We start from the raw sequence: 25,645 nt of genomic DNA on the forward strand, positions 1-25,645 counted from the left end.
GTGTTTAGTAATAAACCGGGGTTTACTAATGTGGGGATGCATTGCATAAATACAATACCGGAGAAGATAGTAAGGTCGGGTGCACGGAATTGGCCATATCATCTTAAAGACAAAATTAATAAGGAGGTGGATGAAATGTTAGCCCTGGGAGTAATAGAGATATCTTCTGAATCCTCTCTTGTGTCTCCAAGTAAGGAAAAGCCCCTTAAAGACAGAGAACCCACTCACAGGATGTCATTCTTTTATTCTGTCCGTAAAAGGTTACAGCATTTGCCCGTTCTTTATCTCAGATAAATCAAGTTTATTATTTTGAATAGGTTCCAGGTGGCAACTCTGACTGCTATTTTCCTCCTGCTCCTCAAAAGGACTTTGATTTGCCATACCAGATCGAATGTTTATTTTCTCTTCTTTATCTCTTTCTTCGTCCTGAAGAGTCCATCATTTTACCACAGTGTAAACTTGTTCCTGTTCAAATTCTTGCCCTTTAGGCTTTCTGCATCACCCGGGGTAGTGCATGAAATCCATCACAATGGTTATTTCTAGCTTCAAAACCTCCTGTATCAGTGGGTTTATGTACATTGATGACTGACAGTTGCTAGTCCCTTCCCAGGAGATCTACCTTTCCATCCACAGCAGTCTCTCTTCTCACCCACCTGGTCCTTCTCATCAACCCTGAAAAGCCAGTTTTAACATTGTTCTAGCTCATCAGGGACGTAGTGGTGCTGCGGGTTAAACCGCAGAAGCCTCTGTACTGCAAGGTCAGAAAACCAGCAGTCGTAAGATCCAATCCACGTGACCGAGTGAGCTCCCGCTGCTTGTCCCAGCTCCCGCCAACCTAGCGGTTCAAAAGCATGTAAATACAAGTAGATAAATAGGTACCACCACGGTGGGAAGATAATGAACAGTGTTCTCTGTCTAGTTGCGCTGGCCACATGACCACGGAAACTGTCTACGGACAAACGCTGGCTCTACGGCTTGGAGACGGGGATGAGCACTGTGCCCTAAAGTCAGACACGACTGGACTAAATGTCAAGGGGAACCTAGCTCATCAGGTTTATAGGAGCCATGCTCTCTTTTCATCTCACAATTCCAAGATCTTCCTCCCCACTTAGCAGCAAATGGCCATCATAGCTGCAGTGCCACCTCTAGGATCATTGAATACCCATTCAGCCAGAGCAGTGGCTCTCTCTCTAATATTCTTGGCTGATGTCCCTCTCAACTAGGCCTGAAAATTTGCCACATGGGTCCAACTACACTTTTCTGCCACTGTTGTTCTCAACACTTTTTTGCTGACAAACTCTGTTTGGTCACTCTTTTCTGATTTCTTTATATCAGTGACACATGCTCCTTCCTCCTGGTAAGTGGAGCTAACTATAGTACTGTACTCATCTGTATGAGTCACAAAGAAGAACAGGCTGCTTACAGATAGATGCATTCACTCAAGCCATTGTTCTCCTTCTGCATATGAACTACTCCTGCTCCTTCTATTTTTTCATTTTCTGCCTACCTGACAGACCAAAGAAACTGAAAGAAAAGATGGCACAGATTGCCACTCAAAGAAACACAGTTACAAATAAGCAACCAGTTTTTCTTCGCTGTTTGCATTAAAATGCTCCCATTGTTTTTGTTACCAGTCCTTTCAAAAGTTTCCTTATTGCAATAAAAAGCATCTGCCTTTAAATAGATTGATTTTTAAAACATGGCTTGCAGGATCCAATAAGATGTAAGATGGGACTTCAGCTTGATAAGTGATTGACAAAATAAAGCATTAATATTGCTGAAATAATCTTCTGTTCTGAAACACAGAACAGAAACCTCAAATCTAGCAGAATGCAATTTTCTACCCCCTGCTTTTGGAGCAGCCCGTTCTTTTGTATCCATGGTTTCTTGTCAGAGCACAAACCATTTCAGCCACTCCCAATTGTGAATAAAACGTTTTATCTAATGTTTCAGCTTGTCATTTTGTAAGAAGACTGATGCAGCAACAAAAATGAAAGATTTGGGAGGAAAAACTTTTTATGCAAAGACTGTAGGGAGGAAAGTTGATTCTAATATTTTCCTCAGCTTTTATATTACATAGTTTGATGTAAAGCAGGAGTGGGAAATCCTATAGCCCTCCCAATGAGCTAGTACTCCCTTCATCTCTAGTCACTGGTGACGCTGGCTAAGGCTGCTGGAAGTTGGAATTTAACAATATGTAGGCTGACATGTCGGCCATTCGTGCTATAAAGAGTGCTTTCTTTGAAATTCCTCATGGCACAATTAGTCAGTGTCCCAAGCGCTTCACTGAAACAGAAACAGATGTCTTGGTAATGAACATAGTGTCCTGTTGTTGCCATTATCGTGACTGAATTGAGAACTGTTCCCATTTGGGGGTATATATTTCCTCTCAAGTGGCCTCACAGTTCGGAATATGCACATTTCCACTTGGTGTTGATGTGTGTGTGTTACAGAAAACCTTTGTTTCTTTGAATAGATGGGTCAGAGCCACAATTAAAAAGGCATCCTCTAAGCACCAAAGTGATTATACTTAAAATACTCAAATATGTTGTCATAAATTCTTTTTCTACTCTTTTTTTTTGAGCAGGGCACTCAGTAAAGCAGAGGTGTACTGAAGGAGTTGTATTTTGAAACATTCAGCAGTAGGTGTATGATTTGAAATGCCAATTTCCACCTCCCTGCTGACATTTCTGTTTTATGATTCTGTCTCTTCAGGATAACTACACCTTTGCCCAGCCAGGTATTCAAAAGAAAGTGAAAATGCTGGAAGAACTTGTGAGCCGGATTGATGGTAAGCCCCAATAGCTCAGGAGGACTCTAAATGTGAATTGGGTGAAGTTTTGGTTAAAACTTTGTGAGCTGCCTTGCCATTGTCAGTGCAGCGATCTGCCCCAACCATAACGCAGATTTCACTGGTGAGCTGTCATCCTTAATCAGCTAGTGGCATGGTTGCCTTTTGCAAACTCGCTGCAGTGTATCATCTAAAGGAAAGCTACTAGAGCGTGAGCCACTCTCATTACTGTTTATTAAGGCAATGTAATCAAAATTCAATGCCGGTCTCTTTGCTGCAGACTAATGGTTGTGTACAAAAGGCAGCCAGCATTCGTTTTGCATTAAGCTCAATGATTGTAGTAATTTGGGAAAGTCACAGTGGTTGTTTATAGTTGTCCTTTGGCGCTGTGTTTTGTGCCTAAGTGTATCATTTTGCTATCAGGAATGTCTGAATAATTTCTCTGTGGAATCCAATTAATTACAACTTTGGAAATAACATCTTTAATATTAGAAATAAATTACAGTGGGTGGAAGGGTAATTTTAGATTATGCTTTCATGTTTTAGCAAGACCAGTTAGAAACATTTTCTACCTTCATTCTTAAGACAATTCCCATCATGAAGTGCTGACTGTCATATTGCTAGAGTAGAGTTTAATTAAATGAAATTCGAGATATAGTGCTTGCCCATTCTCAACATATTCTCTTGATAGTTTGTTAAGTTAACAAGTAAAGTGATGCCAAGCAGAACTAAGGATATATTTGTGACGTTGCCTATCACTTATGGGTGTATGGGTGTCAGAGAACTCTTATTGCACAAATAGCTTAATACTGTACAAATTTCTTGAAAAGACTAATTGGATTGTTTCTTGATGCACAGTATATGCTTAGTTGCACTGGCATATAACCACAGCAAATTTTATCTATGCTTGTCTATGTTTTAACATTAAAGATAGTTGCTAGTGACCTTGGACTTGGGTAATGGTTAACATTATCCTTATACAGTGGTGCCTCGCTTAACGAGTGCACCGTTTAACGAAAAATCCGTATAGCGATCCCTTTTTGGGGATCGCTATACGGATCAGCCCCAATCGCCGCACTCGCTTTGCGACGATTGGGGCTCCGGCGGCCATTTTGGAGCCGCCGAACAGCTGATCGGCGGCTCCAAAATGGCCGCCGCATGACCCGAAATGGCCCCTATCAGCGTTTTCGCGCCCTCCCCTTGCTTAGGGAGGTCGCGAAAACGCTGCGGGGGGGCATTTCGGGCCATCCGCGGCCATTAAAATGGCCGCGGATGGCCCGAAATGCCCCCCCGCAGCGTTTTTGCGACCTCCGTAAGCAAGGGGAGGGCGCGAAAACGCTGATAGGGGCCATTTCGGGTCATCCGGCGGCCATTTTGGAGCCGCCGATCAGCTGATCGGCGGCTCCAAAATGGCCGCCGGAGCGAAAACATCGCTGGGGGGGGTAAGTTTACACACTTATTGGAACGCATTAAACTAAGTTTAATGCGTTCCAATAGGTTTTCCTGCCCCGCACAGCGATGTTTTCGTATAGCGAAGGTTAATCCGGAACGGATTAACCTCGCTATACGGGGCACCACTGTATAAAGCTATCCAGCTATTTTCAAGATCAGAAGAAATACCAGAGCATGTAAGTAACTTTTTAGGAAGCAGTTGCTGTCTGGGATCTCTGTGGTACGATTCTTTTCCATATAATTTGACCTTTTTTACCTTATGCCTTTTTAGTATCTGTCTCTGTATATATTAATGTATATATTACTGTTCTTGTAAACACGTGAATCAATAAAAATGTGTTAAAGCAGTTTCCAAATCCTCATTTGAAATCCCAAATTTCTTTATCATCTTTCCCCCTTCGATTTGATTCGCGCGTAAAAATTCTACTTTTAAAAACTATGACCTGGCAACCCATGAAAGTTAGATACAGACATGGTTGAATGTTCTGGGGTTTCTGAATTCTTAACTTATAAGTGTTGTAACTGAAAATAGTGTTTTCTCCATAATTTTATTACAGTCACCCTGGCTCTGAGCTTTTGTTGTTTTTTCTAGTCCTACAGTGAGAGGGAACCATATGTGTACCGTAATGAATACAAGAGCCTCAGAATAATTTCATCTTTTCATCTTCTGAGGGAATTGTTTTCAAACTCCATGGATTAAGTTTTCAATTTCAAAGGATTTGTTATTTTGCAATATTTATAAGAAATGTGATCATTGTAATTCAGTAAAGCTGTTTTAAATCATACAAGAACAATTTTAATTACTTTTCTTAGGTGTTTTAAAGTTGATTGATCTAGAGGCACAGTACTACAAACAAAAAAATTCACATTCTGCTAATTGTCTAAAGTCGAAAACTTCTTTTTCAAAGGTTCCTATGGAATTACCAATCTTTTCTGCTGTGATTTGTGGCACTCAGGAATATAATTCCTTGCAATTCTTCAATGATACAGCAAAATTTACATGTATCAACTCAAAATAGCTGTGTTATGGGGAAATCCAACATAGCTTAAAACCTCTTGAAATTATATGATAATTAACTGTCTGCTAGAATAATATGCTTATGTCAGATTGAGTGTTTGGAGAAAAGTTTACTGTAATGCAGGAAACCTTAACCCCATAGTGATGACTAAGAGTGCAAGACCTATGACAAAATATTTTCAGGAATCTTCCTGTGTTTGAGATTATCAGAGGATTGTGGATTTGAGTAATGAGGGGGACAAACCCTATTCCATAGATGAGACTGATATCAGCTTCGTAAATATGTATTTCTATACTGCCTATGGAAGCAGAGAAGCCTCTCCTACCATGACTACCACTGGAAACACTGCTATTAGTATTTTACCAGTAGATAAGAAAAAAAAGCATTCTAGCAAGTTGATTGGGCAAACAGAAGTTCACTGATTTGTTGCCACTCTGCCAGTAGAGTTTATGTGTTAGTAGTGAAGAAGGAGATTTGTTAGCAAAGCAAAATAATTGACTAGCTGATGAAGAGTGGGACAGTCAATTTCTCTTCTGTCAGCCCTCTCACTCTCCTAAATGGAATTCCATGTAGCCATTCGTGTGATATCTCTTCTTCGTCTGTGGCTATTAGTGAATTGTGAAATATGAGTCTGGTATGTATTGAACAATCTCAGTACAGTGGTGCCTCAACTTAGGACCATAATCTGTTCCAGAAAATGGGCGTAACTCGAAATGGTCGTAAGTCGAAGCACCATTTCTCATAGGAATGCATTGAAATGCAATTAATCTGTTCCGGCTGAAGAAAAAGATCACACACAAAAAAAAAATCACTACCAGACTCATTGGAATCACGATTAATCCCTGTTACATACAGCACTGATGTTACCTGTCTGTCATGGGTTTGGAGGGAAAGTTCCATCCTATGGGGAGTGGAAGGCGGGACATCAGGAGGAGGGGCTGTACTGTATATATATGTGATGCGTGTGTGGAGAAGTGCAGACGCTGGGATGTGACGAAGCAGCAGCTGGGAAGAAGAAGCTGGTGTGGGAGTCTGTGTGTCAGACAGGGTACTACTGTGTGTCAGAGTACCAACCTGATAGGTTCAGGTGTCTGTTGGTTAGCCAGAACTGATAGGTTCAGGGTCTGTGCTTCAAGTTAAGGGTTCTGTGTGAACCAAACTGTATGCATGTATGAATGAGACTAAGCCACGTTACTATATCTTATTCACCTGATCGTTTTATTTTTCCCTGTGTGTATTTAAATAAACCTTATTCTTTTATTTGTTGAAAATCCATCCCTGGTCTGTGTGACTTCTTGTAGGGAATGGTTGGTGGCAGCTTAGTTAACGTGTGGCAGATCCCAGTAGGTCTGGGTTTGTCACATTGATTGGTGTCCAGCGTGTGGGATACGACTGGTCCAGTTGTCCAGCGGTCCAGCAAAGCCTTGGCAAGTGTGCCCAGAGCAAGGGGGGTCTAGTCAGGGACAATCTGAGAGCGCGTAGGTAATCTTCTAGGTGTGCCTCACGGGGGGGTGCACTAGTAGAAGAACATGTAACCTCAGATTGGGGGCTAGATTAGGGAGCTCTGAGGCAGCCTGTTTTTGGCGGGAAAAAAGCTGAGGCAAAACTGTATAGTAACAGTGATTTAGCCTGCCTGCTGAGAGGCCCAGCAGAGGGGGGTAGACTCTAGCTTGCAACTGTTGCAAGTAGTGCTGAAGGACAGCAGCAATCTATAGGGAAAGCTGGTTCTGAGGCAAAAGAGAAAAAAAAAGTGGTCGTTTTATTTTGAGGCTTGACTTCTTAAAGCAGCCTGCTCTGGGGGGAATTATGCCCTTGACTCGAAGCCAAATGGCAGAAATGGGTGAAGTGAAAGACCCCCAGGTAGACCAAGGTTCTGAGGATGAATTTGGCTCAGTGCAAGGCGACAGCACGGGAGAACAGAACCCAGAACTCAGAAAATTGCTCATAGTCCAACAGCATGAACTGAGGATGAGGCAATTTGAAATGGAGGAAAGGGAGAGAGAAGAAAGATTAGAGAGAGAGAAAATTGCTCTGGAAAAAGAACGGATGGCGTTTGAGTTAAGAAGATTGGAACTGATGAACCAGAACAATAATAACAATAGGGATTCTGAGGGAGGCCAATTGTCTAAAGCTGACCTGAAGAAATTCCCTGTGTACCACAAGGGAGATTGTCCTGAGGTGTTCTTTTCCTTAGTGGAAAGAGCGTTTGTGGACTTCTCAGTAAGGGAAACTGAGAAGATGACCATCATGCGATCTTTAATCAGTGGTAGCCTGGCTGAAGTCTATGCCGAGATGCCTGAGGAACTGATGAAAGATTTTGCAGAGTTTAAAAAACTGGTGTTTGCAAGACATGGGATAAATGCGGAACAGCTGAGGCAAAGATTCAGGTCCCTCACAAAGAAACCAGAGCAGACTTTTACCCAAGTGGGGGCCCAATTGGTGAGGCTGCTAGAGAAATGGCTATCTCAGGAGGGGACAGAGACCTTTCAGCAGCTCAAAGACTTGATAGCGCTGGAACAGTTCTATTCAGTCCTGCATGGGGAACTGAAATTCCAGGTGAGGGAAAGGAAACCAAAATCTGTGGCAGAAGCAGCCGAGATCGCAGATTTTATTTACCAGATAAGAAAGCCCTTAGGTGAGGAGAAATCTGTAGGAAAATCCAAAGAAACCTACAGCAAGTACTCTCAGGGACCAGGGAAAAACCAGCAAGGGGGAGGGGCCCATGGTGAAGGGAAGCCCTCAGACATGAAACCAAGACCTCAGATTTTGGAGGGAAAACCAAAACAAGAGGAGAAAGACTCAAAATACACCAGAAAATGTTATTTCTGTCAGGGAAAGGGCCATCTAATCTCAGAGTGTGAGAAATTAAAGCAGCTAAAAGGAATTGTGCCTCAGGATTCGAGTGGAACCAAGCCAAAAGCTGTGTTCTGTGTCCAGAAAGAGCAAGGCTCATTGTCACTGAGGGAGCCTGTTGCCATGGCTACTCAATCTGGAACAGCTACATCTGCTGATCAGGCTGAGGAAAATGGTCCTCTTGTAGAGGTCAGGTGCTGCCTGCTGGTGAGAACAGATTCTCAGTTGTTTGAAACAGCAGGGGTGGACGTAGGAATACTTGGCCATCAGTATCGGGGGCTGCGGGACACTTGTTCTCAGGTGACCCTGTGCCATCCAGATATTATTCCTAGGGAGTATGTAATCCCAAATGAGAGCATGAAGGTGGCAGGGATTGAGGGGCAGGTAATCTCACTGCCAGTCGCGGAGGTACCTGTGAACTTTCAAGGCTGGAGGGGAGTTTGGCGGCTAGCAATTTCATCGACTCTGCCAGCAGCCGTGCTCGTGGGAAATGACCTGGCTGAACATGTGAAACGGGTGCTAGTGATTACACGTTCACAAGCCACCACGGGGACAGTTCAAGGGGGTAATGATGAGCCAGAGACGGAAGCAGGTGGGGGGAGTTCAGAAGCTGTGGTGGAAACCTTAACCACAGACAGCAGATTTGGACAAGAGCAAAAGGCAGACGCCACTCTCCAAAAGTGTTTTGAACAGGTGACTGACGCCCAGCTAACACCTGAAACCCCAGTGAGATTTCTGGAGAAAAAGGGGATTTTATATAGAGAGACCCTGAGGAATATCTCAAAAGGGGGAGATGGGATCCGAAGTCAGCTAGTGGTACCTGAAAAGTATCGCCCCATGATCTTACAAAGGGGGCACTCTGACATGTTTGCTGCGCACTTAGGGGTGAACAAAACACAGCAGAGAATCACACAGAATTTCTACTGGCCTGACATAGGGAAGCAGATCAGGGAGTTCTGTAAACAATGTGATGTGTGTCAAAGGCAGGGGAATAGCCACGACAGGACCAAAGCAAAGTTGTGCCCTTTTCCTGTGATTGACACTCCGTTCAAATGCATAGGGGTGGATATTGTGGGAACTTTGCCCAAGGCCACAAAGAGGGGGAACAGGTTCATTCTCACCATTGTGGACCATGCCACGAGGTACCCTGAAGCCATACCCTTGACTAACATTGAAACTAACACAGTGGCAGATGCCTTGGTGGGGTATATGTCCAGGATGGGATTTGCCTCAGAAATAATCACAGATTTGGGCGCATCGTTCACATCAAAGCTCATGAAACGCTTATGGCAAATCTGTGGAATTAAGCACAAGGAAATCACTGCCTATCATCCTGAAGGTAATGGGTTAACTGAGAAGTTCAATGGGACTCTAATGCGCATGATTAGGGCTTACTTGGCAGAGAATCCAAACAATTGGGACCAGAAGCTGCAATCCCTTTTGTTTGCTTATCGATCAGTGCCACAAGCCAGTACCGGGTTCAGTCCATTTGAACTTTTATTTGGGAGAAGGGTGAAAGGGCCCCTTGATTTGATCAAACAAAATTGGGAGCAGATCACCCAGGATGACCCACAAGGTGTTGTGACATATATAGACACCTTGATAAATGACCTAAAGAGAAACCTAGAGCTAGCAGCAGAGACCCTGCAAGCTCAAAAGGTCAGAAAGAAAGCTTGGGATGACCAGGAAGGCCGGGAGAGGCACTTTGGCCCAGGGGAGGAAGTGCTGTGGCCTGGGCCCTGCAGAGAGAGCAAACTGCAGCTGGGTATCCCAGAAAGAAAATACTTGGGTCACAAGGTAGGGGGAGGAGTGATAAAACCCCTGGAGGCCAAAATAGAAGCTGTTCGTGATTGGCCTAGACCCAACACCAAGAAAAAAGTCAAATCATTTCTTGGGTTGGTGGGCTACTACAGAAAATTCATCCCGAGGTTTGGCGAGATTGCGGCTCCGCTGACCGATCTGACGAGGAAGAAGGCTGACGACCGCATCCCGTGGACCAGCGACTGTGAGGAGGCGTTCCAGAGGTTGAAGCAGGCGCTCATCAACTATCCAGTGCTGCGTGCTCCAGACTTCGACCGGGAGTTCATCATCTACACCGATGCGTCTAACAGCGGGGTAGGAGCGGTTCTTTGCCAGGAGGATGAGAATGGTGACCAGCATCCAGTGTCCTACCTGAGTAGGAAACTCCAAAAAGGTGAGAGACATTTGGCAACCGTGGAGAAGGAGTGTTTGGCCATAGTCTACGCGATCCAGAAGGCCAAGCCCTACATCTGGGGAAGACATTTTGTTCTGTGCACTGACCATTCACCACTGCAATGGTTAAAGACAATGAAAACCCACAATAGCAAACTTATGAGGTGGGCTTTAAATCTGCAAGACTATGACTTTGAAGTGAAGGTGGTCAGAGGGTCAGTGAACTGTGTTGCTGACGCCTTGTCAAGAAGACCTGAAGATTGAAGACGGCGAAAGAACATGGACTATGTGTATATATTGATGACAAAAAGTTAAATGTACCTGTTTTTTGAACTTGGTTTGTATGAATAAAGGTAAATTGATGTAATGTATATGGTAAATGTTTAAATGCCTAATTGCTATGGTTAACTTAGAATGTAAGTATAAGTAAGTATGATATTGTATGTATAACTGTTTTTGTGTGTTTTATCCAGGTTGTTTTTTGGGAAAAAGCACCTTAGCTTTCCCCCTACAAAACAACTTATAAAGAGGGGAGGTGTTACATACAGCACTGATGTTACCTGTCTGTCATGGGTTTGGAGGGAAAGTTCCATCCTATGGGGAGTGGAAGGCGGGACATCAGGAGGAGGGGCTGTACTGTATATATATGTGATGCGTGTGTGGAGAAGTGCAGACGCTGGGATGTGACGAAGCAGCAGCTGGGAAGAAGAAGCTGGTGTGGGAGTCTGTGTGTCAGACAGGGTACTACTGTGTGTCAGAGTACCAACCTGATAGGTTCAGGTGTCTGTTGGTTAGCCAGAACTGATAGGTTCAGGGTCTGTGCTTCAAGTTAAGGGTTCTGTGTGAACCAAACTGTATGCATGTATGAATGAGACTAAGCCACGTTACTATATCTTATTCACCTGATCGTTTTATTTTTCCCTGTGTGTATTTAAATAAACCTTATTCTTTTATTTGTTGAAAATCCATCCCTGGTCTGTGTGACTTCTTGTAGGGAATGGTTGGTGGCAGCTTAGTTAACGTGTGGCAGATCCCAGTAGGTCTGGGTTTGTCACAATCCCTTCCAGCCAAAGGGGGGGTGGGGGGAGAAAAGCCATCAAGCATGCAATACCCATTGGAAATGGACAAAAAACAAACAGCAGATGGGAAATGCACATAGAACAAAAGGGGCAGGTTGGAAATGCAAAGGAAACAAAGGAAAAAGCAAGGGAAGCATGCAGGACCCATCGGAAATGGGGGAAAATCCAAAAAAGCAACCAACCCTCCCCAAGACCCATCATTAATTGGGGGGAAAAAAGCCAAACAAACAAAACCCCAAGATTCATCAGAAATGGGGAGGGAGAACAAAAAAACAAACTCCCGAAAACCCATCGGAAATTGGATAAAACACTCCACAAAGCAACACCTCCCCCAAGACCCATTGGAAATGAGGGGGAACCAAAAACGAACAACCACCCCAAGACCCATCACAGCACAGAAACATAACCCCCCAGCTCAAAACCACGCTGCAAAAACACGCAGAACAATTTTTAAAAAGCAGGAAACAGCACCTTACCTTACCAGGCAGCCCAAAGCCTCCCTGAAAACACACACACATGCTCTCAGAAGCAGAAGGAGGCAGTCCCAAACTTCCTCTGACACACACACTCTAACTGCTGGGGTGAAAGAGCTACAAAGAAGCAGCCTTGTCGCCACCTACAGTTAGAAATTTGAATGTCATGCCTTTTTCCCCTGCCTTTTTGTGTTTGTAAGTAGAAGCCCCGGTCGCAAGTCGAAGCAAATTTTTGCGGCCGGAGCTGGTCGTAACTTGAAACGGTTGTTAAGTAGGGATGTTCGTAAGTCGAGGCACCACTGTAGTCTCAAAGGTTTTTTAACTGTGCATGGCTACAGGTGCCAATGAGAAACAGTTGAAGGAGATGAAAATGTGTAGCCAGGTAAAGAGAGACCTTGGAAGTGGTAAGATAGCCGTCTTTGGGTATCACATGGAAAGTGGTGCAAGTTTTTTGTTGTTCTTGCTGCTCTAGAGAGTGGAGCCAGTAGATAAAAATTTCAAGACAAAACCTTTCAGAGAACATCATGATGATAAGAGGTGTTCAGCAATGGAACAGACTGTCTTGGAAGATAGTAAACTTTCCTTCATTGGAGGTTTTTCCAGCAGAAGTTAGATGGTAGTCTGCAAAATCTACACCAAACCTGTTATGCTTGCCCTCATCCAGGATAGTTTAGTTTTCTGTCATCCCATCAACTGTTACAAATATTTTATATATGTAAAATAAGTACAATATCTTTGGTTGATGTGATAGTTAGCCTGCATTACAGTAAGTAGGTATTCCATTGGGAGCAAATTGTCTCCTTGTTGCAATGTTTTCTAACATGAAGTACATGTTAGAAGAGATACTGTATTGCAGTGTACTAAACCTGAGCAGTTCTAAACTTGAGTGTTCTGTGACAAAGAACTTTTGGAGGTTGGGAATTTATTAAAGCATTTGGCATTGAGAAACAGATTATGATTTTTAGTACCCTGTTTCCCTGGGAATACGACAGGGTCTTATATTAATTTTTGCTCAAAAATGCATAGAGCTTATTTTCAGGAGATGTTTTATTTTTTTCATGTACAACAATCTATGTTTATTCACATGCAGTCATGTCATCTTCTGGTTGCTGCACAGTGGTGGAGGGCGGGGTTTCTCTTAACTGGGGCTTATTTTTTGGAGTAGGGCTTATATAACGAGCATTCTGAAAAATTATACTAGGGCTTATTTTCAGGTTATGTCTTATTTTAGGGGAAACAGGGTAAAAACTTTTCTTCCTGGTATTTTACTTTAGAATTAAGCATAGAATTATTATTCTAATTGGTGGTATATAGATACAGTGTATTCTGTATTAACATGTCTAAGAAGCTTGAACACACGTAAATAAAAGGCATAAAGTATACATATATAACTTTTTTTTTAAAAAAAGACCTGTTTCAGCAATGTTTGAAATAGGTTTGTGTAAACACTTTGAAAGTGCTGAGAAGACTTTTAAAAAGATTCACTCATTATTTCATATTGATATAACAGCTATTATTTTTTGAAGATTTAGCATAATTTTATTATTGAAAACTGCTGTATAAGTATTTTATGGGGGGAACTTTACATCTGAAAGATGGCAACAATTACATATGCCGAGTCATTTATTACATCTACATGCTTACTATCAGTGGAATGGAAAATTTAAATTTAGAATTATTACCAGCCAAATTACCTTTATCAGAGGAATAACATCTGCTCACAATTACTTATAAAAAAGAGAGATGAATTCTTTTGGTTTATGTATTTCCATTTTGTGTCTGTGCATATATTATAAACCAAATTGCAAATAAAGTTTTGCACTTGATTGTCTATTTTTCTGGGAGAAATACACATAAGTGCATAAGAGCTTGGAGGATTTGTTTTTGATGTTTTTACTTTTAGTTTTTAAAGAGAGCTGAAATATGAATAGGTACAGCCCGTTGCTTTCCGTTTTCAGAGGCTTTCCCATGTAGGTGGTGTAGAAGTTACTATATATGAGTCGTGACTTCATACACTTATAAGCAGGTCCTGTAGTTAGAGCTCGAAATAACTTCTAAATCTGAAGCCATGCTGTCAACAAACAAATACAAATACTGTGCTGCCAACATACAACCTTCTGAAGCAAGTTATTCATATACAACATGTATGTATCACAACGTACATATATACCACAGCTAGTGGTTGTGTGCTGGATGGAAAGTTGGAGTCCTCTGAAGGGATAGTTTCTCCTTTTTTAAAGTATGTACACATACATGTATATACTGCATTCCATAGTCAGTGAGGGTGGTTGTGCATGTTTTTCTTTCTGCATGTATCCTGTGGGGTTAATTTCGTTTCATGTATACTGTGAAACCACAAGTGATTTTTTTCTTTATTGAAGGGAAGGGCCATGCGCATTTTCAGAGCAGCTACTCTTTATTCTAAAGGCTCTAGATGCAATTGCTGGAAATTGACATTACAAGAGAAAATAGAAATGCCTGAGTGTAAGATTAAAATAAATAAGGTTGAAAAAAGGAGTGAGCCATAGGACAGTTGTCATCACTGAGTGGCCATCTTGAAAAGTCTGAGGAAAGTCATTACAAGAGCTTGGATTGGAACATATAAGGAGACACTGCTATTTGATTTTTTTAGAGTGTGTTATATTGTGTCCTCAAGATATGGAGGTCTGACTAGGAAACACCTGTGCGTATTTTCACAAAAAAAATATGAGAGATATGGTAAGCTGAAATAACACTAGCAGATTGCTTTTCTTGTGTGATGTGAACATGTGTTGTGGTTGATTTGGGTGCCTTCCTGCTCCAAATTCAAGAGACCGCACACTACCCCACACAGGCCATCTTTGAAAGCATGCTACTAATAGGTCTAACATCTCTCACACAGGTTGCTAGGAGCCTACATTGAATAATTTCAAAATACTGGTCAGCTGTTGGGGGAATAGTGGAAAATTTATACCACATATACTATGAAAGCATTAAATGATCTGTTGATTTTCTTTGGGTTTTTTACGATTTCTTTATTGAAGTTTTAATAGATAAAAAAGACATTAACAACAAAGTATAATACATTCAAGAACAGTCAAGGGTCCTGGCAAAAGACTAATAATACCAGAGGAAATAACCAATTATCAAGTTTAAAAATTAGGAGTAAAGGGATGGGAAGGTAGATCATTTTAGTCAGGGATCTACAGAGAGGCAAGTGATTGAGGGATAAGATATATCTTATTGTTATTTACATAATCAATAAATGGATACCAAATGCTAATGAATAGATTGTGTGTGAATGGATTTCTTAAGGTTCGCACTCTATACCAGGTTTTCCATAAGAGCTAGGTTCCATGGTCTAGATTTCTAATTCTTAGTGGAGAATCACCTACTATTATTTTCAGTCATGCAGCCAAACACATGACAACTATAAGTTCTTTATCATTTGTTCTGATTATTTATCTAAGAATAACGGAAGTAGACACAGAGAGGGTGGCAAAGTAATAGGTTTGTCAATGATTTTCTCCATTTCTGTAAAAACATTTGTCCAGTATAATGCCACAATGAAATAAGCCTACCGAATATTTAAATAGGATCTGAGTTTCTTAGAATTTCTCCAGCACTGTGGGATTATCTCTTTGTTCATATAACATGTTTTGGGGATCAAATACCACCTGTGTCGTAATTTAAAATTGTGACCAAGTATACTAGCAGAAATTGATTTTGTACGAGCTTTTTTTAACCAGTAGACCTGCCTTTCATTGAAAGTTACACAATCAAGAACTTCTTTCTAAACTTTTAAAATTCCTCTTCCAGTCACATAAGTATGATTTAAAACAACCTATTTTAATATACAAACTAGCCTTGTGTAGCACTTTGTTACTGAGAAAACAGAAATATTGATGTCTAAAGTGGCTGTCAAATCATTGAGTCTTAATTAAAACTGAAATATAGACATTGTTTTGGAATCAGAATAACAGTAAAAGAGTTACAGCTACCAAAATAGTATGCTAGGCAAAATAAAGATATCTCACAACCATTTTGTATCAAATCCCACCCATTCCCCCTTGAAGTTTTGATCTCTTTAGTTCTAAAGGAAAAGCTGGAGATGTTTTACCGGGGGGGGGGGGGACAGAAAAGAAAAAGGAAGGAAGTTAGTTGAAATGAGAAATATGCAGACTGCTTTATCCCTTCAATTTCTTAGACAAACATGTTCGGATTTCACAGTTTTCTGCTTGATTCAATATCTCATTACATTAGAACACATAGTAAGGTAAAGGTAAAGGTTCCCCTTGACAATTTTTGTCCAGTCGTGTTCGACTCTAGGGGGCAGTGCTCATCCCCATTTCCAGGCCATAGAGCCGGTGTTTGTCCAAAGACAATCTTCCGTGGTCACATGGCCAGTGTGACTTAGACACGGAACGCTATTACCTTCCCACCGAGGTGGTACCTATTTATCTACTCGCATTTGCATGCTTTCGAACCGCTAGGTTGGCGGGAGCTGGGACAAGCGACGGGAGCTCACTCCATCGCGTGGATTCGATCTTACGACTGCTTGGTCTTCTGACCCTGCAGCACAGGCTACTGCGGTTTAGCCCACAGCGCCACCATGTCCCTATATATTAGAACACATACTTTTCATTATATAGTAGCTGAAATCCTGTTGCATAGTTAACCAAACTCTTTAACTTTTGGAGGTGAATAATCCTAAATTAAGAAATTTCTGCAGGCATTTCAGTTGTATGCCAAGTCATGTGACTGAATATGCAACAGATAATATCTACAGAGACTAATTCATTTATGGGAGTTTGCCTGTAAAAGTTCCGCAGTTTGTGTAACTGCATAAACGGATTTTACCCCAGATTATATCAGATATCTCAGTTATTCCTTGTTGTCATGAGCTGAAGCTTGAGCAACACTAAATCTTCATTCCTCTGCCTGTAAACCTTTTTCAGAAAGTATGGGTTACTCAAGCAAACTAGATTCTTTTGTCTCAGTTTTGAAAACATGACAATTGAGTGTAAAACCTCACATTCTGTCATTAATGTATTTTCATATTTATTTATTTATTTATTTATTTATTTATTTATTTATTTATTTATTTATTTATTTATTTATTTATTTATTTATTTATTTATTTAATTTCTATCCCGCCTATCTGATCATATTAGACCACTCTAGGCGGCTAGAGTAATCTTAACTGAAGGACCACTTTCATAGCTGGAGGCCATGAAAACTCTCTTACAACGAGTAGCATTCAAAAATAAACCCTTTTTGTGGTAATTTGTCATACTCTTACAACATATCTTTTTCCTCACAGCAGAAACTTCCTCATTTTTACTGATTTCATACCATATCTTGGTTGCATTTTCCATTGGCCCATTTTTTCAGAACAAACTGGATGTGACAGCACCTATAAGGAATGCCACATTTCTGTCATGCCACCATCTCGTGTCAATTTTTGTTCTTAGGGCTTTGATGTCCTTATTCTTTGACTTGATTGGATGAGGCAGTGACTGATTGTCATATGACATGTAATCTGTTTTCAGAGGATGACTAGGTACATGGATGTGTTTCTTCAAATTATGTGTGCTTTGTGGACTATTTATAGCTGTTGTGAGCAGAGCTGCAAAAATACAGTATTGGAGAAGCAGCATTTCAAGTGCAACTTCCATAATTTTACTTGTTCAGCCATTGTATAATAGTGAAAAATGATTAGGAACTATATAGGCTAAAGACACTCCTACTATAAATTCCATTAAAATTATTTTTCTACCTTTTTTTTCTTGTGTGGCATGTGTATGGAGTGCAGGCGTGTGCTTATCTATTACAGTACATAACTCATTAGTTTTGTATGAAGTCTGCTATGCAAATTATTTTTTCTTTTTCAGAACAAGTACACAGACATTTGGAACAACATGAAGTAAAATACCTTCAATTTGCTTTTCGTTGGATGAATAACTTGTTGATGCGAGAAGTTCCCCTGCAGTGCACCATAAGGCTTTGGGACACATACCAGGTGAACAGCTACAATGAGCATGCATTGCAACACACCATGGGGTTTGAGGCATCATTCCCATGCTTTTACTTTATGAAATGAAGCTAGCTGATCTCTATTGAACTGAGGGATACTTGGCATTTTTGCTGTGAAGGAGTCTTAATATTTAAAGCCGGCATGGATAAATATGTTTGCCCATGAATAAATATTTATATTTCAAAACTATTGAACACTCATAATTCCCCATTGACCATTGTGGTTGAGACCTTTGAAATTTCAGCTCAATACAGTGCAGATACCAAAAGAGCAAACTGTAGATTACAAGGGAAGAGTTTAGAATGGCATAAAAGTTTCCTCTAAACAAATCCAGAAATCTGTCTTATAGATGTAAAAATATAAAATGGTATGTACCTCTTCGTTAGGATCATAGCTCCAACCGGTTAAAGTGCAGACACGTCAGATTTGGCATTTATTTCTAAGAAAACTCTAGGAGTGTGCATCTGATGGTTATTAGGTTTTAGAACTAGAGATGGGATGTTTGTATCCATATCCCTGAGGATATGAATATTGGCACCACAGGTTCCTGGGGAAACCAGACTCTCCTCAATAACTGGCTGGTCCACCTACTGTTTCCCATACAGCAAGTACGTGCTTTGTCATTCTCATTGTACCAGTTGTGGAAGTAGCCCAGCTGGTGTTTCCCCACTCCCGGCATAGCTGACTATTACAGCGAGGAGGCAGGAGGATGAGTTTCCTTGCTCAGCTGTTGGTTGTGTGATGAGGTGAGGAAGCTCTGACCAGGCTACTTCTGTGATTGGTGCGACATGAATGATGACAGCCACGCAGCAAGTAGTAAGTGGACCAGCTCGTTTTGGGGGGAGGGTCAGGTTTCCCCAGGCACCTGTGATGCCAGTATTCATATTCGTATCCCCAGGGATACAAATACGAATGTCCCGTCTCTATTTAGAACATGTTAATTAATTTTAATTTAAATCTGGCCATGAGTTTGAAATTTGTAGTAACATCTTCAGTCACTACGTCCTTAATCAGTGCACATAAGCTTGTGTTTGCTAAAAGGTGAAGCCAGTGGGTTTGTCTCTGGAATAAAATTATAGACTCCTTTACAGCATGGAAGGCACAGACCTCTCCTTTAGGAGTATGTAAGGCTGCACAAGGGCAGTAGTTGTGCTCAGATGTCCTAGTAGCAATTTCACTCAAATGAACTCCCCCGTTACATCAACTTCACTGGCTTCTGGTCCATTCTTGGGCATAATTCAAAGTGCTGGTTTTGGCTTATGGATGAATTTGTTCTCAGCTATCTGAAAGATTGCATCTCCCTTTATGAGCCTACCTTCATTTGAGGAGGCCTTTTCTTTAGTCTTGTTACCTTCACGGGTTTGTTCAGTGAGAACACCAGAGAGAAACATCTCTGTCACTGCTCCCAGGCTGTGGAACTCTTTGCTCATGCAGGCACTTTCCTCTTCAGGGACACTTTTTCACAGTAACTGGTTGCCTAAGAGTATGCTTTTATAAGAATTTTTTAAATGAATTTTAGGATGCTTTAAAGTGTTTTTATCTACTAGTTGTTAATTTGGTATTTAATTCTTTTTAAATGTTTTAATAATTTATTGTTTTTAGTGTGTGGTGGGATACTCAGTGTGTTATAATAATAATAATAATAATAATAATTTATTGTCATTGTAAGTATATACACAGTATACCATACAACGAAATTCGCTATATTGGATATAGCAACTGACTAGGACGCAAGAGGCCTGGGTTTGAAACCCCACTCAGCCACGGAAACTCAGTGGGGGTGTGAAGCTGGTAAAACTACTTCTGACTTGACAGCACATAAGAACATTTTTTTAAAAAACATTGTAAGCCTCTTTGGGTTTTGTTGACAGGGAGAGCAAGGTATAGATACTTTGAACAAATGAACAATGAATCACAAATAGTCTTGTATGATTATTCCAATAGAATTGGGGATTATTTGCTAATTCATTGTTTGAAACTGTCCAGATTTGATTTCACATAATTTGTTACAGTCACAGTGATCAAACTCTATTGTACAACATTGCCCCAGGATTACTTGATTTGGGAATTAAAGAGCCCCCACCCCAATTCTGCAGCTCCCAAAACTTTCCCCAAGCTGAAAGAGATCCATCCCTAGGGATGCCTGGAATCAGGACTGGGAGGATAGGAAACTTTTAATTCCCCCAAATGGCCATGATTGATGGCATCATCTGAGTTGCAGAGCATAAAGTTGTGCAGCAGGATTTTGGCTAGTAATTTTATATTAGTTTAACATGAGGACACATGCAATTTCCCAGTTAATGTAGCTGTAGGTTGTTGAGTCTGATTTAAATGCACTACTAAGCAGTTTAAAGGTGAGTGTTGAAATCTCTTCCTCTTAAATGGGTAGTTAAAACATTTAGCAGCTAATGACATGGAAAATGTGCTATGTAAATCTGAGTGTAAGTAAATACAAATGCACAAATAGCAAAAATTGTTCATTAATTCAGTAGGATTTATGGAACAGAGATGTTACTTTATATCTGCCGTTCTTTACAGTTAAGCTTGATGCTAGGAAAAGTACTACCCACAAAAATGCATCCATCCCTCTACTAAGGTTCTGAAAATGATCAATGCCATTGCTCTCTCTCTTAATATTGTTCCCAGTAGAAATTCCTTCTTCCAGTAGATTACTCCTCTCAGCATTTCTTCCCTCTTGCCTTGCTAGGACAGAGTCGTTATCCAGATAGCTTAGAACAAGAAAGTGGGAATGAAGCACCCACAATTGGAAGAAGCTTCAGCATACAATATAGTTTTTACACTTTCTCCCTTTCCCCATACAAAGCTGAGATAGAGGGAAATTGCCAGAACTTGGAATGTTAGGTTTGAAAATTAATTTGTTAGTGTAAGTGGTTAGAAATACAAAAGTAATTTTTTGTTATTAACATTTACATGTAGAAATGCTTAACTCATTGAATTTACATTATTAAATGTTTACTTAATAGTTCTGAATCAAAAACTGGGCTTTTCAGAGTGCCTTCAATGTTGATCTACTTCTTAAGACGCTTAGGATGTCTTCTTTCATTTTACAGCAGACAAGACAAGACATTGTCTATAGTGATAGCTGTCCTTAGTTGGCAGGACAATGTAAGTCAATAGAGCTTAATCTTCCTTCTCTCATAAAGATCTTCCCCAAGACACTGGTTTTGCTTCAAATCCAAATTTCTAAAAGCATTTCTCAAACAAATTATCCACTGGAGACTGGAAATTTCTAGTTTTTAGTTGTGTTACTGTCCCATCCAGGTGTTGAGTATGATAGGAAATTGATTGCTGTGACCTGAAATAGCCAGGCAGGAGAGGTAACTGAGGTGTTTTTTGTTTGTTTATTTGTTTGTTTTTGGCAATAGCTTCTTTGAATTGTGCTGAAGTCTGTGTAGAAGCGGCTGTATAGAACAGTGGTTAAAATCCTGTTGTTCAGCATAGCAAGTCACAGTTAAGAGTAGCTCGTTTGAATCAGTGGAATTTTTATATATCTATCTTGTAGAGGAGTTGACTCATCAGCTCCACAGATTCAGTGGGCCTGCTCTAGTGCAGCTTTATGTTAAGTGCTAACATTTCAGCCACTGATTCCTAACCTTGAGATCTCACTTATTCTTTTACTATAACTTCAGTAAAGCCTATCCATTATTTACATTGTTAGGGCTTTTGGGAGTTGCAATCCAGAATCACCTGGAATCCCAATATGGGAATCACTCTTTGTAGAGACAGTTGTTCATTGGAAGTGTTTGAGTGCTTGCCTTTTCCAGGGAGAATTGTGCATACAGTTGTGTCTTCCTCAAAAGGCAGAACAGTAACAAATTTAAACAATTAAAACATTGTCATTTTTAGTTATAGCCAGAATCCTATTGGGGATTTACTCTGCTTGAACTGTAATTTTGTAAATTGTGTAGTTAATTGCTGTTAATTAACCAGTAGCTGCTTGTATTCCTGGTTGAGGAATTAACCAACATTAGGGCTTATTTTCAGAGATTTTTTTTTCATGTACATACAGCAATCTACATTTATTCAGTCATGTCATTTTCTTCTGGTTGCTGCACAATAATGGAGGGCAGGCTTTCACTTAACTAGGGCTTATTTTGGGGGTAGGGCTTATATTACGAGCACTCTGAAAAATCATACTAGGGCTTATTTTCAGGTTAGGTCTTATTTTCGGGGAAACAGGGTACATAACAGCAAACTCTATGTCATCTGTCACCTAAGGAATTCATTCTTGGTGCTGGGTTCTAGTAAAACAGAATAAGGTTTTAGAAGAAGGTTCTAGGGCCAAAGAGTTAGAGAGAAAGTACTCCGCAGGTCAATTATTATCTCACATGATCACAGCAAGAATAATTACAAATAGTTTGCAACCAGTATAATGTGTTCTTTGGTCTGGAAGAAAACCTCTGAGCTCGAATGCATTACAAAAGCAATCTCTGTCTACATTCCTGTTTAATCCCAAACACTAAAGAATCCCTTCGTTTTATTCCCCTTCTGTTTTATAGCAACTTAGTTTTCCTTGGCACAAGCCTTATAGCCCAGCAGGAACAGAATGATGCTTATTTATTCTAGGCTTGCATTTCATCAATGGAATAACAAGTTTGGGGCTTATAGTTTATCCTCGCCCTTCTCAAGTATTTGTGTGGTTTTGATTGTATTGTTCAAAACTTCATTCCATCTTGTCTGTCTGATAGTCTCTCCGTAGATAGCTCATGACAGCTTCAATTTAAAGGAGCTGAAGTAGTCATGTCTGTCCCTACACTTACTCTCTCTTTCTCTCCCCCACTTTCTTAGACACACACATACTGTACGGTCACTCTTCAATCATTTATATCAATAGAACAGCTCAGTGTGTGTCAGACTCTCCTCTCCCTATCACATTTCACATTTTTGTGTGTTGTGTTTCTTTCTTACATGCTGACATTCTCTTGCTTAGTATAGTAAGTAGCAACTAGAGTAGGTTCATTGAATCAGTGATCATTTTGTGAGTCAATTCTTCTTTACGTTTTGTTGATTGAATGAGCCTATTCTAGTTGTGACTTCCTAAGCTAAGCAATGGAATTTCAGCCATATAATAGCTTTATCATATAATAAACAAGTTTATCTCAAAGCATGATAACTGCTTTAATTATTGGGAATCTTTGCTGTTATTTTTTATAATGATGGGTTTAGAAGTGTGCAGTTTGATTTCTGAGTAATAAATAACTTTTTCTGTTTCTGTAAAGAAGTGTATCTGCAGGTACTCCAGTTTGAACAATGCTATAACAATTTGGGGTAAAGTTTCTGAATTTTTTTTTCTATAGTAGGAGCAAGTTAGTTTTAGTTGTCCCAAGGGAAGGAGGGATGTGTAGGTTTTCACACATGTTCTCTCTCTCTCTCTCTCTCTCTCTCTCTCTCTCTCTCTCTCTCTCTGTGTGTGTGTGTGTGTGTGTGTGTGTGTGTGTGTGTGTGTGTGTGTGTGTGTGTGTGTGTGTGTGTGTGTGTGCGCGCGCGCGCGCGCGCTTATCAGTAAGATCCCGTGTAGGAGCTAAATAATAACTTCAGGATAACAGCTTCTGAGGTGCCATTGTTTGTGAACAACCCTCAAATAATGATTATTCTCCCTACTCCCTTTAAGGGCCTGTCATCTTTCTCTTCAAAACTGGCCCTTCTATTATTGTGCCAATAATTCACTCTTTTATCTGTGAGTGTTTTTCCCCTCAGCATGCCTTCATTGGTGGTTTTGCCGCTGAGCTATTACTACTTCCTGGGCATAATTCTTTTGCTTACTCTGTGCCATATTTGCTTTATAGAGTATTAAAATCTTTTTCTTGGAGACCACATGACACCCGCTGGGCACACTTACAATGTTGTGAAATTCTCCAAATGATAGATACTTGTAGTTTATTACAGTTGACTAGGAATGTATTTCACTTTCATGGAAGCAGGGTAATGTTTCAAATATGAGTTACATGTTAAGAAATGAAGAAGCAATTACATTTTAAAGAAATTAGTCAGAAGAATGCTTTTAGCTACTGATTCTATGGTAACATAGCTCCAACATGTTATTCTCTGACTTCCCAATTAGTAGAAGTTACAAAGAGGAAAATGAATAGAGGATATAAAATTGCTAGCAAGTTAGAAAAATGATAATGAAAAAAATAATAATTTTAGTCCCAACTAAAGTAGAGAATTCAAATGTGTCAAAAATTTTAAGTCAACACTGTTAGTTTTATTGACTTCAGTGGGCTCTGAGGGGAAGCAATGGATTTAGCTTTCTGTTAGTATCTTTTGTGAGCTTTCAGATGAATTTACTACATAGTGGCTGCATCAGAGACTTTAGGATTGTATATCAGAGAGAGCAAATAATTCATTACGAAGGAGAAATCTTTGCTGCTTTTGAGTGGCTGTTTTTACAGCCTTTTCTGGTTTAGAATCAAAAAGTAAAGAATGCTGTTTTTATAGATCTACTAGTAAATACTTCAGTAGGTTTTTAAGGTCAGAATTGCATGTATCCCCTCACAGAGAAACTCAAAGGTGCTAAAAAGCTAACAACAAAAAGCTAGCAGAACAATATTTTGCATGCCTGCTTAGTTCAGTGGGTCTTTGTTCCAGGTAAAAATTGCATCTGGGTTGGTGAGTATAGGATTACAGCTAATATGGTCAGGTACATAGGCATACTGTGTCTACTCTGTCTCTTTATTATTCCTGGGATTTGACAGGGCACAGAATCAGAGGCTGAAATCCTCTTTGTAGTGTAAGCCCAAGTGTAACATTCCATCTATTCCTTCTTGGTAAACAAGCCAATGGTACTGTAATTCTCAGGGAGTGTGCAGATGTGTGTATCACGTCGGTGTGCACGCACATCAAGAATTGCAGCAGTGGCAGTTTGTGTACCAGAGAGGAACAGACAGAAAGTTGTGCTTGGAACTGTGATCTGAACAGAATTTTGGTGTGTGTGTGTGTGTGTGTGTGTGTGTGTGTGTGTGTGTGTGTGTGTGTGTGTGTGTGTGTGTGTGTGTGTGTGTGTGTGTGTGTGTGTGTGTGTGTGTGTGTGTGTAAAGATTTAAAACATTCTTCTATTCCATATCTTTTAAAATTTAGTTCTAGCCACTGAAAGCCAGTCAAGTTTTAAAGGCCACTTCTCTACTATGCTAAGCAAAGACAATATTGGGCTTTTCACTGAGCACACTGCAGAATGTCCTAATCCTATACAGTGGTACCTCAATTTACGAACTTAATCCGTATTGGAGCGACATTCGTATGTCGAAAGGTTCGTAAGTCGAAGTACCATTTCCCATTGAAATGCATGGGAACGGAATTAATCCATTCCAGCATTTCAAAAGGCGAAAAAGCAGGGCAAAAGGGCTGGAAATTCCAATTTCCTGCCCTTTCTCCTTGCCTTTTTGGCTTCTGAAGTCTCAAACGGCTTCCTCCGATGTCGGGGGGCGGGAAGCCCTTTGAGAGCTCCGAAGCAGCCGATCGCGGCGGCAGGGACCCCTAGGGAGGTCTCCCAGGGCTTGCCCGCCACCATGGGAGACCTTCCTAGGGGTCCTTGCCTCCACAATGGGCGCCTTCGGAGCTCCCAAAGGGCTTCCTCCAATGTCAGGTGGAAGCCCCCGCTGATCACGGTGGTGGGGACCCCCAGGGAGGTCTCCCAGGGCTTGCCCGCCACCATGGGAGACCTCCCTGGGGGTCCCTGCCACCGCCATCGGTGGCTTCGGAGCTCTGAAAGGGCTTTCACCCGACATCGGAGGAAGCCCTTTGAAAGTTCC

General features: G+C 40.7%; 1 protein-coding gene across 2 annotated transcripts in view; it reads left to right on the forward strand.

The window, feature by feature from the left end:
• TBC1D22A (TBC1 domain family member 22A) overlaps positions 1 to 25,645 on the forward strand; it is a 190,577-nt gene that overhangs the window by 112,571 nt on the left and 52,361 nt on the right. For both annotated transcript variants that reach the window (XM_020796989.3, XM_078394394.1), the window contains exons 10-11: positions 2,716 to 2,791; positions 17,734 to 17,861. In XM_020796989.3, the coding sequence (XP_020652648.3) occupies positions 2,716 to 2,791; positions 17,734 to 17,861 (204 nt within the window). The remainder of the gene's footprint in view (positions 1 to 2,715; positions 2,792 to 17,733; positions 17,862 to 25,645) is intronic.

This window comes from Pogona vitticeps, chromosome 5 (assembly GCF_051106095.1).
Source record: "Pogona vitticeps strain Pit_001003342236 chromosome 5, PviZW2.1, whole genome shotgun sequence".
In the NCBI taxonomy this organism is placed as follows: Eukaryota; Metazoa; Chordata; class Lepidosauria; order Squamata; family Agamidae; genus Pogona; species Pogona vitticeps.